Source organism: Nicotiana tabacum, chromosome 10 (assembly GCF_000715075.1).
Source record: "Nicotiana tabacum cultivar K326 chromosome 10, ASM71507v2, whole genome shotgun sequence".
In the NCBI taxonomy this organism is placed as follows: domain Eukaryota; kingdom Viridiplantae; phylum Streptophyta; class Magnoliopsida; order Solanales; family Solanaceae; genus Nicotiana; species Nicotiana tabacum.
The window spans coordinates 91,689,737-91,705,646 of record NC_134089.1 but is presented as its reverse complement, the minus strand read 5'-3'; the positions used below and the strand labels follow the sequence as shown (position 1 = coordinate 91,705,646).

The 15,910-nt window shown below is 33.8% G+C and overlaps 2 protein-coding genes across 6 annotated transcripts; one reads left to right on the top strand and one right to left on the bottom strand.

Moving 5' to 3' along the window:
- Positions 1-1,010: 1,010 nt before the first annotated feature.
- Positions 1,011-5,240, top strand: LOC107764441 (uncharacterized). Of its 5 annotated transcripts, none has more exons than XR_012695636.1 (7): positions 1,012-1,390; positions 1,543-1,611; positions 1,815-2,085; positions 2,978-3,833; positions 3,953-4,031; positions 4,117-4,289; positions 4,807-5,240. XR_012695636.1 is itself a non-coding variant. In XM_016583004.2 (5 exons), exons 3-5 carry the CDS (start codon positions 1,881-1,883, stop codon positions 5,093-5,095), a joined length of 594 nt encoding a protein of 197 aa, XP_016438490.1. In that variant the 5' UTR covers positions 1,011-1,397; positions 1,543-1,611; positions 1,815-1,880; the 3' UTR covers positions 5,096-5,240. The 5 variants fall into 5 exon arrangements, 2 of the variants coding, with proteins under 2 accessions (XP_016438490.1, XP_016438489.1); XR_012695637.1 differs by having other exon boundaries at positions 2,978-3,077; positions 4,807-5,239; XR_012695635.1 differs by having other exon boundaries at positions 2,978-4,031.
- A 2,498-nt stretch (positions 5,241-7,738) lies between these two features.
- LOC107764439 (kinesin-like protein KIN-12F) lies at positions 7,739-14,361 on the bottom strand. Its single transcript, XM_016583001.2, has 16 exons — positions 13,950-14,361; positions 13,440-13,574; positions 12,972-13,055; positions 12,756-12,881; positions 12,613-12,672; positions 12,476-12,529; positions 12,293-12,385; positions 12,024-12,119; positions 11,690-11,838; positions 10,987-11,136; positions 10,605-10,734; positions 9,578-10,516; positions 9,399-9,497; positions 9,173-9,304; positions 8,299-9,090; positions 7,739-8,213 (listed from the first exon to the last, which is right to left on the bottom strand). The coding sequence occupies exons 1-16, from the start codon at positions 14,244-14,246 to the stop codon at positions 7,956-7,958; spliced, it is 3,594 nt and encodes a 1,197-aa protein (XP_016438487.1). The 5' UTR covers positions 14,247-14,361; the 3' UTR covers positions 7,739-7,955.
- Positions 14,362-15,910: the final 1,549 nt, after the last annotated feature.

Here is a 15,910-nt window from a genome sequence, read left to right as displayed (position 1 = left end):
ATAAAAATATACCAAATTTCAAGAATAAAACATTTATATTTATTAAGGACTATTAAAGGATAATAAGCAAGACATTAATTTAATTATTAAGCTAATAAAAACTTATATGATAGTATAATAATATTAATTAATAAATAGACAATAACTATAAGAAAAGAACAAAACAAAAAAAAGGAATTTGCATAAAAATGATGTGATAAATAAGACATATTTGACTTTCAGTCTTTCAGATAAAAACAAAGTGATAGTAAGAATTTTGTTAAAATAATATTATCTAATGTGCTCAAACAAGACAGATCACAACATGACATGTTTAATCTTCTTTAATATTGACAGCAAAATAAAATGCAAGTACTACAATTAAGGATTATGCTAATACAAATATATATAAAGAAAAAATAGGTTGTCCATTACGAGATTTGAATATAAATATATATATATATCACTATGAGATTTGAACAATAATTTCATATCATTCTTCATAATTAATATCTAATGTTATATAATTTTTATCTCGGAGGTTTATATTTTAAGGTTATTCGCACATGATTCAAACAACCTACATCACAATTTGATATGATTTTTGTCCGCGCATCGTGCAGGTACTAATACTAGTATATTTACTTAAAAGGAAGAAAGTTAGCACGGAGATTTTGCCAAGTGTCACATGCATAAAATGCCATATGGTAATTTTAGGATAAATTAGTTAATTTAGGTAAAAATTAGTTTCTTTTTAAAAATTTGAATTTGAAAACAATTAATTAGGTATTCTATATTTTAAAGAATCAGTAGGTTCTACGCTATTTTGCATATCCTTCAAAGTTGTAAGTGTATATTGTAGAATACAATGAAATATTGTGTATAAAAAAGGGGGAACTTTATTTCTTTTGGGTTGATTTTTGGCGTTTTTTAATGGATCTTTAAAAAAAGCCAACTCATTTATTCTATCATGATATAATTACAAACTATTATGCACCCAATAAAATATACAATACCTAATTAAAAACCATTGTTTTACTCCTGATGGATACAATTCACGTATAGATTATGTTTTAAAGAACGGGCATTGAGAACGCCATTTTCGCCTATTTGCCCTAAAAAATTCATCCTCCAAATTCACCCTTCAATCCCACCATGTCTCACCGCGATTTTAACTCTTCACCCACGAACTCTTCTGTGCTAGATTCCCTAAAAATTTCATCCTCCAAATTCAGCACTTCAATCCCACGATCTCTCACCACGATTTCAACTCCTCACGCACGAACTCTTCTGCACTGGATCCCAATAACATGATTTCACAGTTTTATCAAAGCAATTATACTTTTACAGTATAGAGTTCTATTCTTTCTCCATCGTGTGCATATCAAACAACAATTTTGGAGTACAAGAGGTGATTGGTATGCTTTGTATTTCACATGCATTTTTTGGATAATCATCAGCAATAAGTTAATTATTTCAGATACAAGATTGCATCTATTGTGTTTATTTAAGCATTTTGTTGGAGTTTCTACTTATATTTATAAATAGCTCTGTCTATTTCAGGATTTAATGGCGGCGGAAATCAATTTCGCTAGCAAAATTAATAGCAAGTCAATGAATTAGAAATTAAAGGTTCGTATTGTCAGGCTTTGGGAAAATCCGGATCGCGAAAGACCTGATAACCCTTTTTCAATTGAGATTATTCTGATGGATAAAAAGATATTGTTTAAAACTTTATAATTACTTTCTATTTAGCATTATTTACATATGCGTAAGTATATTACAGTCATATACGAATTAACTTAGTCATTTTAACTAATTGAGTTTTTTAATAGGGCGACCGCATTCACGCAAGTATTGGCAGGTCTTTTATCTAAAGGTTCAAACAAGAAATTAAGGAAATGGGTTTGTACATCATGAAGAATTTCGTGGTTTGTCCGGATAATATGAAGCTGGAGACCAAAGACCACAAGTTTAAGTTGATGTTCACGCATCAGACCACTGTTGATGAAATACATGATCCACATTTCAATATGTGTATTTTGAAATTTAGAACTTATGAGCAGCTGTCAAATCCCCAAGAATTTGACAATACTGAGCTATTCGGTAATTAAACTTCTCTCATTTTTTCCACTTTTATTTTACTTTGTGTTATTTGTTTTCTATCTTATGAGTGCCTAGTGTGAACTAAATCGATACTAATTATAGTACATAAGATCAAAGATTAAGTTTTAGATTAAAGCTGAAATTTTTGACATTGTTAAATCCTCTATCAAAAATCATAATCTGATTTCTAGAAGGCCTTTGTAGGCGCATGGAACAAAAGAAGAAGGGGGAAATGCAAAATGAACAGATAAAAAATAGTTTCTGAAAAATGGGCATGTGATGCAGATGCAATCCTTTTAGTCTCTTGAGTAAAAGAGGGTCTGTTAGTATGTGATTTTCAAATGTTATAACACTGTCCTGCTGCTTATTGTTGATGAAATAGTCTCATTTCTTGACTTCACAGTACATAAGATCAAAGCTTAAGTTTTAGATTAAAGCCGAATTTCTTAACATTGTTAAATCCTAAATCGAAAATTATAATCTGATTTCTAGAAGGCTTTTGAAGAAACATGGAACTAAAGAAGAGGGGGGGGGGGATGCAAAATGAACAAATAAAAGATAGTTTCTGAAAAAAGGGCATGTGATGCGGATGCAATCCTTTTGATCTCTTGAGTAAAAGACGGTGGGAGTTTAAAATCTGTTAGTATGTGATTTTAAAATGTCATACTATGGGTGAGAGTTTTAAATCTGTTAGTATGTCATCTTAAAAAGTCTTACCACTATCATGCTGCTTATTGTTGATGAAATAATCTGATTTCTTCACATTATTGCAATACCAATTGCTATATCTTAGGTAGATCATAATATTTATTAATTCTTTTATAATCTTCATTTATATTGTCTATAATGATTACTAATTTTGCACATTTTTCCTTGGTCAATGTTATTGTAGTTGTTATTGGCAAAATTGTGAGCTATGAGGACGTACAATCTATCAAAAAACAAGATGATAACATCCATGTATACATGAACATTGAGATACAAGATTATGAGTAAGCTCGCCATAATTTATTCAACTAAGTACATATTTCAATAATTCTTTATTTTGATTTCTATGCTTAACCTTATAATTATTGTAGGAGCAACAATATTTCTGCAACTCTTTAGGGAGATTTTGTGGAACAGATCAAGCCATATTTGAATTGATCTAATGATAAATTTATTGTCGTTGTCATGCAATTGATTAGAGCACACAAATACCGAGGTTATTAAATTTTCTACTTACTTTACAATAAAAGGACTCTATACAATTAGTAATAGTACAAGATTGATTATCACAAGTCTTGGAAATCGGGTAATTGAAGTCAAAGTATTATCAGGAAAAATGGCTAGAGACAAAGTTTTTATACCAAGAATAACACTTACTCCATCTGATGTAAGAATTCCTTTTAAGTTCCAAAGAAGGCAATTTCCAGTCATTGTATCTTTTGCCATGACCATCAATAAAAGCAAGGTCAGTCATTATGTAATGTGGGATTATTTTGAAGAAGTCTGTGTTTACTCATGGACAACTATACGTTGCACTTTCAGGAGTAACAAGTAGAAAAGGGTTGAAGATCATATGTTATGATGAAGATGGAAAAATAACAAATGAAGCTACCAATGTAGTGTATAAAGAACTTTTCCGAAATTTAGAGGATAGAAGTTTTTAATGAGTAAGTATCAAATAAGCATCACCAATAACAAGTTCAGTGTACATACTCAGTATATAGTTGGTCATACTACAGACAAACATAAAATTGGATGAGGTAAACATTCTTCTAAATTTAATTTACTTTGATATATCCTGTTATAGCCTAATTGTTTTTTAGTCACAGGGAAATACTTTTATTTGTTAAATTATATATATATATATATATATTTGCAGTCAATCACTTCAGTTACATTGTGGAATTGCAAGAATATGGATTACCAACCATCATTTCACATTTATAGATTGCTACTAGGTATGCAATATTACTTAGAATGAATTTTATTAGAAAATATATAATAAGAGTGGTAGTCTGATGTCTAAATGCTCATTATGAATAGGAAGAAGAATATCTTCAAGTTGGTTGAATATGTAGCTCCTGAGAAAATTGAGAATGTTTATGCCAAATGCAAATTTATTGCACAGTGCTTTGTCTATGATAAGCCGATAAAGAACTTTTCTCTTGCGAGTTAACTAAATGGTGTCTCCTTTGCTCACTGCTGCAACATTACAGGTGACAGCTTTAATTCCTCTTTAGTAGCAGTAGTTTGTGTAGAGCCAGAAGTCTTTAAGGAATGGACATAATCTCATCTGAGAGAATCAAGATAGCTTTTAATCTTCAATATTTAGCCAATGCATTTACATTTTGTCAAATGCTTCACTTAAAGCAACTTGTGTGGAGGTCATCATTTAGATTTAATGTTGCATTGCATTAACCATCATATTATGCATATCTATCTTATCATTAACTCTGCATAGAGCATGTGAGCTGTGCTTATATTCACACAGGTAGAAAATTACAACTTGTTTCTAGAGCTTCCTATAAAATATACTGGTAATTAAATATTTGGTCAACTTTTTATTCTGATGATGGCTTATTTTGATATAATCTTGTTAGTTACAATGATTGTTGCTTTATACAAAGGTTGTGCAGAAAATTCTCATTACTGATGTTGACTACCTTTTTTTTCCCTCTCAATATAAAATGATTTACCACATGTTAATTCATTCTGGGTAATTTTTGTTTAAAGGACATGTCCTGAGGAGCGTAGAGAAGCTGTAAAATCTTTGATTTTTGCAGCAGCTAGACTCGCTGACGTGCCAGAATTATGTCAACTAAGAAGTGTATTTACTGAGATATATGAAAATTCCCTTGTGAAGAGCAAATCTGGCTGTTCCGACTTCTATTGTAAGATTACTAGAAACATCAGATATTGGTCTGCAATAGAAGATATTGTCAATGATCAAAAGTTGGAAACAAGAAATGTGTCGAGAAACTGCTCATGTATTGTAATCTCTATTGTTTCCTTTAGGATTTGATGGAACTTTAGATTCTTAGAGTTTAAGTTAAGTTCCCTCACAAATTGATAATCAATTTCTAAAGCTATAAATATATTGCCATCTTCACTTAGTCAGCACCTAAATATGATCTGTCATAAATGCATTTATTTGGAAGCTATAAAGTCTGCGCTAACTCATAAATTCAGTTATTTTGGTGGTTGTTGAGTTTAGTTCTTTTTCTTGCATTAAATTACTCTATGATCCATATAGTAAGAAATGTAAACTTCTTCCTCTAAGTGAAATTTTTTGTGATACATTGCAGAAACCCCCCTTCTATAATCTAATAGAATTAGTATCTACGTGACTAAAGCTCACAAAAAAATTATAAACTCCAGTGTGCAGCTCAATTTTTGCGTCAATGTGCTGCAAAGGGAACCAAGTGATGCAAAATTTGTGCATGATATTAAGCTATAACTTTGGCTACTTTGCTGATATGGAGTGTGAAGACCAGCACTTTGTGTCATTGAGTGCGACACCTTGTGCGAGACACAATATTTGACACAAAAGTTAATGAAAATATAGGGTCTTACCAACAAGAGCACCAATATGAACCTAAAATTGCAAATAATTAATAAAATGAGCTATCAAAGTGAAAAAAGAAAAGGAAATTTCTCATGGCTATAAAAACTCTAAAATAGAAAAAAGATCAGAGCAAACGGTGTAAGTTTTCTTTTGCCAAATTTTTTCTGTATCTCTAAAAATTGCACAAGAAAGCACAACTATATATTGTATGTTACAGATGAATCACATTAATTTTGCTAAGCCAAAAGCTTAAGCTAAGTACAATATTATTTAGTTGTAACGATAAGTGTAGTACTTCGAAGCTTTAAATAATTTTGAAAAATATGATGATTCATGCAATAAGATTTTTATTTATTTACTTTTTTTAATACTTTAATTAGTTTTAGTGGATTAAAAAAATTCTGTTCTTTGAGAAAGTGCATTTATCGAGGATGACGGAAAAGACTTGGTGTGTAAAGCTTATTTTTTAATAAAGAAGTACTTAGAGACCTGTTTCTACTATATCATTTTTTCCTTTGAAACAATTCGCGCATCGCGCGAGTACATATACTAGTATACTTGAAGATATAAGGAAAATTGCGTTGAATTTATATTCAATTTTAATCTAAATATTTTATCTCTTAACTCAATTCAAAATTTACCCAAAGAATTATAATAACTACCTGATTCCTACGTGTGGGTTATCTATTTTAATTTTTTGTTTTGTTATTTTAAGTGGAGAGATATGTGCCTATCATTTAGGAGAAATTTTATACCATGGATAAATTACTCCAGCAGTAGCAGTAAGGGTATTGATTTTTTTTTTTTTTTGGTTTTTATATTTGAAGATGTAAGAAAAGTTGAGTTAAACTTATATTTCATTTTTAATCTAAAAAATTTATCTATGTAGTCAATTCAAAACTTGGGTTATCTATGTGCAATCACACGCAGGAGATATTTCATTATTTTATTTTAAATTTAAATCAAGTAACTAATTATTATACCTAACATAACTAATTTGTTTTAAAGTTGTGACATGGCATTCTTTATGCGAGACTTGGAGAAATCTCATGGATGACTTCCTTCTTTTTAATATATAATAGATAATAGATAATAGATTACTTCTCACTCACATAGATAATTTTGCAAATTTATCTACCAAAACCTTCACAAATAAAAAGAAACTGTCTCCTGTTCAATAGACAATTGTATCTGAAGAATAGCTTATATAGCAAAGTGTTCATAATTTAAAACAAATTAACAAGGAATATGCTTCAATCTCAAATTAATTGGGATATGTTATATGAATTATTTTCTTTTAGAATTAATTCATCATCACTCGCCCTTAATTGAACCGATCATGTTGTGGGAAACTTATATATACTGTTTTAGAGTCGTAGCATAATCTTGATAAATAAAATGTATTAAAATTAGCCATTTTATATAAAGGTTCCCGTCTCGATCATTTTCTGAAAAAGAAATTACTCCATGTTTAATACACTCCACTTTAAAAGAAAATAATATATTAAATTTTTTAATTAAGTAATGAGTTCATATCATTGTTATGGAGTTTCGGTTTTTGACAGCCAAATCTTCATACTTTGATGCCAACGAAACTCAGAGAAAATGGGCATCGGATTATCTTCCGAATAATTTCACGAATAGTCACTTAACTTTTGTTTTATTGCACCAGAGTTACTAAACTAGTATATTTTTTATATGGAAAAACACTCAACTTTGCCTAATTATCATAGAAATCGTCTCCTTTGTTTCCTTATAGTAACTTTTTATGATACTTAAGGCAAGGTTGAGTGATATTTTGATTAGAGAATAATTTATTGACTTTTGTGATGTTGACTGACTTATTCATTGGTGCAACAAAGTGAAAGTTGAGTGGTCATCCATCTGTTTTATTGAATTGGTTAAATAAACGGGTATGGACTTTAAGAAATGAGAAACAAGATTCCTACTCTTAAAACTTAGCATGAAAATTGAGCAGGATGGATTATAACAAATTCGTATGATCAGCCCCAATTAGTTTGAGAATGAGATTGGAAGGAAAAGCATGGAGTTAATAGGCACATTAACACAATGCAAAAGATCCTTCATTGTGCACAATCATTAAAAATAAAATGAAACATCAAGCATTATTATAAACAAGCTGAAGAAACAGCTCAACAAATGTCAAATCCGGTCAATCTTGTCTTGTAAAAGAATGAATAAGAATGCAACAGATTCAGCCTAAATAGTAACAAAAGATAAAAGGAAATGAAGGAGAGCACATTTTGTCAGCAAAGTCCCGAGCAGGGTCTTGCCTACTTTTGCCTAGTCTCCAAGGTCATATGCGTTCCTGGTAAATGGCACCAAATTCTGCTCTCCATGCTTGATCATCATCATACTCATGATGTTGGACGGTTTCACTGTTTGCTACATCCGAGTCCTCCCTGTACAATGGCGGCCTCAATGCTGCTTCTGGCAATCGGCTCTCAGCAAGATACTGTTTCATTGTTATCATCTCCATCTTATGTTTTCTCTTCAGCTTCTCTATTTGCTTCTTTAATTTCTCATTCTCTTCCTTTGATTTTGTAAAGTTCTCCTGTTAAAAAAAAGGGAATATTTGATCAAAATGACTACCATCTTTAATCATTGAATACACCAGACACGTTTAAACACAAAATTACCTCAGCAACTGAAGCTGTTTCCTCTGCTTCTCTCAACCTAACAAGAAGTTCTCCAGCAGCGTGAACAGCTTCAGCAGTGTCTTTAAGTTGAGCTCTAAGGCTTCTATTCTCCTTTTTCAGCATTTCCCTCTCCCTCTCCCTTTCCACTCTCAAAGCTGAGAGCTCCGCAGCGAGAGACTTGGCAAAACGAGCACCATGACCTTTTCTTCCTGCTTTTGCTGCAGCCATTTTCACATCTTGTATCCCCTGCAAGATCAACTTATGCTTCTCAGCTAAGTCGTTGTATTTATCCTGTAATTCCGCATAATGCTCAATCATTCTTGCTTGCCCAAGGACGGATCTTTTGAGGGCATCATCCAACTCTTCTGTGCACTTCTTCTCCAACATCAATTCCATTGCCACCTTTTCTGCACACCGGCGGTGAGCCTCAAGATCAATTCTCAGTTCATCAGTTAAACAAATCCACTCGCTCTCCATTTCGGTCCATCTTTCTCTTTCCTTCTCAAGTTCTTCACCAGAACTTTTAAGATATGCACCACTTTTTCTCAGCTGCATTGATTGTGCCAATAAGGAGGATCTGGTTCTTTCCATTGATTTATTTGTAGAGGCTCCATTATGTGACTGCAATTGGGACCTTAAACCTTCAATTTCTTTTAGTAGTGTTTCTCTCTCAGCCATATCAAACAATCTTTTCCCACCACAATGGTCCACATCGCCCTGAATTTCTTTAATTTCATACTTCTCTTTTACAGCTTCAGGATCAGGACTTTCCTCATCATCCCATTTCAGAAGCTGAAAACAAATCACAAGTAGGCATTGAGAAAATATGGGAAAAAGCTCCACTTTAACAAAAGAAAGCAAACGCAGCACTAACCTTTGGATTGTTTAGTGATTGACTCCCATTCTGATAAATTATTGAACCCTGCTTCTCATAGTCCTTGATATCAACAACCTTGTCACATTCAATGAGGGAACTCGGTTCTATTGTGCATTTACACTGGGCTAGCTGCAAGGACAAAATTCGCAATGGATGTCATCAAATCTCAAGTAAAATGTTGTCACATTAAAACAAAATATTACTAGAGTGGAAGAACTCTTACTCGTTGGTTTAGCTGCTCAATTTTGTCTGCTTGATCCTTGCATACACTTTCAAGCTGCTTCTCTCTCTCTAGAGCTTGGAACAGAACTTTCTCTGGGTCCTGCCAAAGAAAAAATAACATTTTAATTTAACAGTCACAATGAGCCAATAAAGAAAGAGGCAAGGCGACCCTGTACATACTTCAGGCACTTGATCGGAACTTGCCCCTTCCACAGGGACCATCCATGATGTCCGAAGGCTACCCTGAACATCACTAGAGGAAGTTGCTTTCGTGTTGCACTTTGGACACACAAATGAAGTAGCTAAAAAACGAGAAGTTAGTCCCTCTGCCGATGATGTTTGAACAGAAGAGTTGGCCTTATCATTTGATAATGGGCTTGGTTTTACTGCCAAATGTTCAAAAGAGAAAGAAACTAAGGATCTATTTGATGCGGAGTTCCTCTGGTGATAGTCAATGATCTCCAGACCTCTATGCAGACTGGCAGCCAAGGACTCAGTTGGCCCAGGAAATATTCTGCTGGACCTCAAAGAAGACTGGACGAGGTCACCTTGTGGTAGGGGAGACAACTCTGGACTTTTGGAAGAACATTGAATATCATCTTCACTGGAGATAATTAAGCTTTTCCTCTGTGTATTTCGGAACTTTGGTGACTCAGATAACACAGGGCCCTGAAGAACAGCAGAACCGCGACGTGGGCTGATTGAGATGCTATTACAGTACTCAGGTTGCATTATTTCCATCTCTTGATCAGCATTATTTTGGGTCTCCTCTAGTGCTTCTTCTGAGTTAATTTCTTCATTTTCACTCTCTTCTGAGCAGCTGAGATAGTGTTCACTTTCTCCAGAAGAATATTTTAGGGAGTCTTTCTTCTCAAGTGTTGCTTTTGAGTTGTCTCCATGTGAACCATGTAAGTTATCAATCTGGAGTTGTAGTTCTTTTATATCATCCTCATTGATGTGAATCTCTTCTTCAGGATCATTATCTATGCTAGGTAAGATCAGTGAACGGTTAAGGCTCACTCTCAACTGATTCAAGCTTTCACGTACATTTGGTCCTCTGAAGTAGCCATTGCCTCCAACTGAAATGTTTGTGCTTGACCGTGCTCTTATTAGCTCTTCCTGTAAGTGATAAAAGTATTTGTCAGATAAGGTTCAGTTTCTCTATGAATTGGAAGCACAGTCTGCCCCCTTGAGACAAGTGGAGTACCTTCAGTTGGCGAATCTGATCACTCAGGCCATTAACATCGTCTTCTGATATTTCATTTACCAATGGCTCATTTGGCATGAGTTTCACCCGTTTTCCAAATCTGAGAGTGCTTATTGTTTCACTATTATGCCTACATAAATGTGCCCCAAATCAGTGACATAAAGAAAAGAAAAGAAAAACTGATATTTCATATGCAGTTGGTCATATGACCAAATAATCCAGGATTATTTGTGTACCAAATAATTTTACAATGTTAAGCGTCAGATAAGATATGTTATTCATGCATGCCATAGGTAACAGAATGCTTTTCCCAGCTAAATTAAGATGATCTCTGCAATATATCTTCCTAAATAAACACTGAATGAATCAAACGAGGAGGTACTTGTTTTCAGGGGTGACAGCACATATCACTGCGAGTTTGGCATTCCCTCCAAGCGATTCTCTCATTAAATGGGTCAAAGCGGAACTGCTATAGGAAACATCACCAAATTCCCCGGACTGGCTCCTTTCAGAAAGGACATTTACCAAACGCCTGCACCAGTTTTAGAAACAATTAACTAAGTACACCATGCCAAAATAGCTGGAACTAAATTTTACTTTTTCCTGGCCATAAAATTTCTGTTGGCACCACAAACTTTAATCTGAGAAGGCTTCTTTGACATATATGAGCTAATTTGAGATCAGAACATTAACTCCCTCCATACATACAAGAAAGTATTCCTGTCACAATCTACTGCACAATTTTTGCTTTGGGTTGCAAATTTTTTGAGACATACTTATGATGACAGCAAATTGGCAACATTGATCAAATTTAAAAATTTAACACCATTTACAGCTTTTAACATTTTATTTCAATGCACAAACCCAGCTACTTTCCTTTCTTCTATCAGTATAACTACATCAATGATCACAAAGGCATCAAAGTGCTTTCAAACTGCAAACATCTCAAGCCTCTATGCAATAGTTTTGGCAATATGTAAAGAAGAAATTTAGGAAAAAGGATGTTTGAGTGCAAGTGACATCAAACACAAGATGACATTTAAATCAACATCCAACAATCACTCAAATTAATTTATGAACCATACCCAAGCTGTGATGTGGACTTCTTTACGTGCTTCCCTTCCTTAACAAACAGTTTACCAGCATCATCAGGTATATTTCTTTCAAATCCAGCAAGATCAACAAGGTTCATTCTGCTCATCTTTGAACTACCAAAACACTTTGATGAGGACTCCTGAAGCAATATTTTTAGATTAAGCAACTTGAAAAGATTAAAGGAATTTTAGAAACTAGAAGGTAATATGAATTGCAGACTTGAGCTTGTTGCAGGACGAGTAGTTAAGTGTTGATGAATTAGAAGGTAATTCTTTCCTGACAATGATAATGCACAAGAAATCGGATTTCATTGTTGAAAAATACCTTGCACCAGGATTCAATTATGCAGGTAAAAACAATGTGGGACCTTGAACTCTTCGAGTTTATGTTCGTCGATCCAACTTTTCTGCTTGAAAGGCCCTACAATTCAAATGCAAAAGAGTAAGAAACAAAAAGAACTGAAAAACTATAAAAGAAAGATCATGTCAAGCAGATGCAATCTAAACTTGTTGCATTGACAGAGCAACAAGATTTTTCAAAACAAAAAAATAAAAGTTTTAAGATAGGAAAAGCACTCAGTGCTGTAATGCCACCTTAATCAATATCTGGGTGACGTCCTCATAGGTAGACACGTATTCTTCAGTCAAGTTCTCAACATAGAATCCAACCCTTGGATCGTCCATTATCTGGAACAGCCAAATCTTCAGCGCTCTATCTTCAGAAAGTAAATAAACACCAGAACAACATTCTTTTCCAAGTTAGAATAGGCAACTAACCTTTAAGTTTCGCTGTGTAGGATCGAGTAGATCCCCGATATGTTCTTCATATATCTGTAAAGGTACAAGTTTGACATGTTTTAACGTGATACCATATGCAAGAGACATGGACTTGGGTAAAGACAGAAAAAACATACCTCTAGGAATGAGCAACGACACTGGTAGTTTATCTGTTTACCTTCAGAGTTCTCTTGCTCCTGATCAATCAGGGAAATTATCCAAATATCAGAGATGTCTTCACAGTCTTTAGTTCTGATTCATGACTGGATAAAGAACTTACCCTCTGAATACTAGAAAACAATGTCTGGAAAATGCGCGGAACAATGCCTTGAAGACCATTAGGTGATGGAACTTCAACCATGGAACTAGGAGGTCCCCACATCGTATATGTCTTGCCACTTCCAGTCTATGACCAAAAGAATCACTTCAGGCATCAGATAGAGTCTATTATGATACAAATAGGCAATAAAAATGAAACATAACAAGTAAGACCAACCTGTCCATATGCTAAGAGAGAAGTGTTGTAACCTGCCAATGCATCCCTAACTAAAGGGGCACCAACTGATTGAAATATGTCTTCCTGTTGTCATAAGAAAAACCAGCTTAAAACTAAAGATCCCCTAATTATCGGAACCTTGTAGTATATCACAAATCAGATCCCTCCTTAATTCCAACAACTGCACCTCTATCCCAAACTAGTAGGGATGGCTATATGAATTCACTAATATTTTACAATCTAATTAGCTAATGTAAGTGTTAAAACTAAACTAATCAGATTAGCTAGTACAGCCGATAGTTTCTTCCATTGTTCAACTCTTAACTAAGTCCCCTCTTTAATTATGAGAATATCAGAAATAACTAAAAATGAAAAGGGTTGTATAGACGCCAAGAACCATGCACCATCTAAAAGCAATTAATCCAAAATAACTTGAAAAGGCAGAAACTTGGGACTTAATTTCCAAACCTGAGTTGAATTGGAATCAAAAACCATGTCGAAGTTAAACTTTCGATCAGCAATGCATACTGAAGTATCAGAAACTTTGCGAACCGCTTGGCTTCCACACTCATTACCATTGGCAGGTCTAATCCTTACAACAACCTGTCAAACACCCAGCATACGGTGTATATGAAGATCATTATAACCAAAAACACAACAACCAGGGCAGATATATAGCGAAGAGTAGTGTAATTTTTTTTTACACAATCAGGATTAGGTAATTACAGATATATTCATGTATTAATTGATAATCTGTTAAAAATGGTAATTGACCTACTATTACAGGATTGATAACATTGCCAGTGTATATATAACTTATAAATCTTTGGCTCGAGTTAAATATATACACAGTTGGATTTTGGAATCTATTGTCAAAAAGTAACACAGTCCATATAATGCTACTCCTAACCTAGTGATTTTAAAATAAAAACTCTCATGCAAAAAATGAATGAAAAGGGCAAGGAATTATTAACTTACCTTGACTGGTGAGTCAGGAGCTTCTAGAGTTTGTTCCGGGGTTTCAGATCTGGTGAGATCTTCCGATGTATAATCAATATCAACAGTCTTCAAGACGGGTTTTTTGAGGATAGAACTTGTAGGTAGAAGCGGGGGATCGCTGATCTGAATGTTGGGATCAACAGGAGCAACATTTTCACTGTTCATTTTATGTTTAAAGCGGCTTGAATTAAATTTTTTCTTAGTTGAAACTGATTTTGGGAGGAGGTTTCGGATCGATGAGGCTGAAATGTTGCCTAAGAATCTGTTTTCTGACATCTTTTGAAAGAAGAAAAGAGGGATTGAGGAGGAAGAAGAAGAAGGAGCGTCTCTGGGAAAGATGGAGACGAAGATTTGAATGTGAGATTGGAATTAGAGAGACGTTAGAGATGTATATGCTGAGAGATGACCGTTGCTGGATTGGGGTTTAAATGTTCAAATTGGAAGTTTAATGACCAAACTATCCTATTACTCATCCCTTATTTTCAGCATTAGGATTTTGTATGTGCTTAGAGGCAATTTTGATGTGGGCCGTGACCTATGGTAAGGGCTGATAAAAATTGCACGGAGCGTTCTATTTAATCACGCTTATTTAATATATACTCATATTTTTTAAAAGTTTTAATTTGTACGCACTTTTTAAACAACTTTAACCCCTTTTTTTCTCCTCCTTCGTTTCTTCTTCTTCTTCTTCTTCTTCTTCTTCTTCTTCTTCTTCTTCTGTTGTTGTTGGTGCTGCTATAATTTGGCAAATAAACAATACTTTTATATGGCGACCTATTTTTCTGTTAGTCAAATATAAATCTCAGTATTTCTATAACAAAATTTGCACTCTTGACGGACTAAAGAACCAAAGTTTAAAAAGAAATGTGTCTTGCTGTAAGAACAGATTACTATAGTAGGAATACTAATTAAATCAAGATACGTTAAGAGTAGCAATACATTGCAATACACTGGAATTACCTGCCAGCAGGAAAATGCAAAGAAATCAACGAAGCATAATTAGTCAAGATGAGAAGAAAAACAACTGATATTTTGTGTTAAATATTAGCACGGAGGGTAGAGAACAAAACTTCAGCTACTAAAATGCTTAAGTTCAGCAATTACAAACAAAAACTTCAGCACACTTGGTTCAACAATTTTTGCTACTTCAGGCCCATCTACTAGAATTTGAAGTTTGCATTATTGTTTTTGCTACTTCAGACCCGTATGCTGAAGTTGCGCGAAAAAGTAGGTACGCTTGCAATTTTTTTTTGCAAAGCGGGTACAAGTTAAAACGTGACCCAAAAAACGGGTACAAATGCAAATGCCCTTGAGGCTTGATGGGCTTATAGCCTGTTTAGGCCGTGCTTTTTGATGCTTTAGCCCAAATAGCCGTCCAACTAATATATTAAACTAAGAGCCCGTTTGGATTAGCTGGAAAAAAGTAGCTTTGCAGCTTTTAAAGTGACAAAAGTTGTTAAAGTGTTTGGTAAACAAGTGTTGGTAAACATTTTTTTTGTTAAAAAGGCGGAAATACCTTAAAGTTGTTAACATTATAAAGTAGCTGATTACTACTCCCTCAGTTCCAGTTTATGTGAACCTATTTCTTTTTTAGTCCGTTCCAAAAAGAATGATCCCTTTCTAAATTTGGAAACAATTTAGCTTAACTTCTAATTCTACCCTTAATGAAAAGCTTTTATAACTACACAAATACTCTAGACCCCGTTTTGACTTATTTAGGACCACAAATTTTAAAAGTCTTCATTTTTCCTTAAAACCCCATGCCTAGTCAAACAAGTTCACATAAATTGAAACGGAGGAAGTATAATTTATTTAATTATGAATTAATCCAAATAAAAAATTATATGTTAATTTAATTGATTACTTTAGATAATTTTTACTCATGTTTAAGCTTGATTGGCCAACCTCAAAATCTAAGTAACTCAAATTCTTTAGAGAAT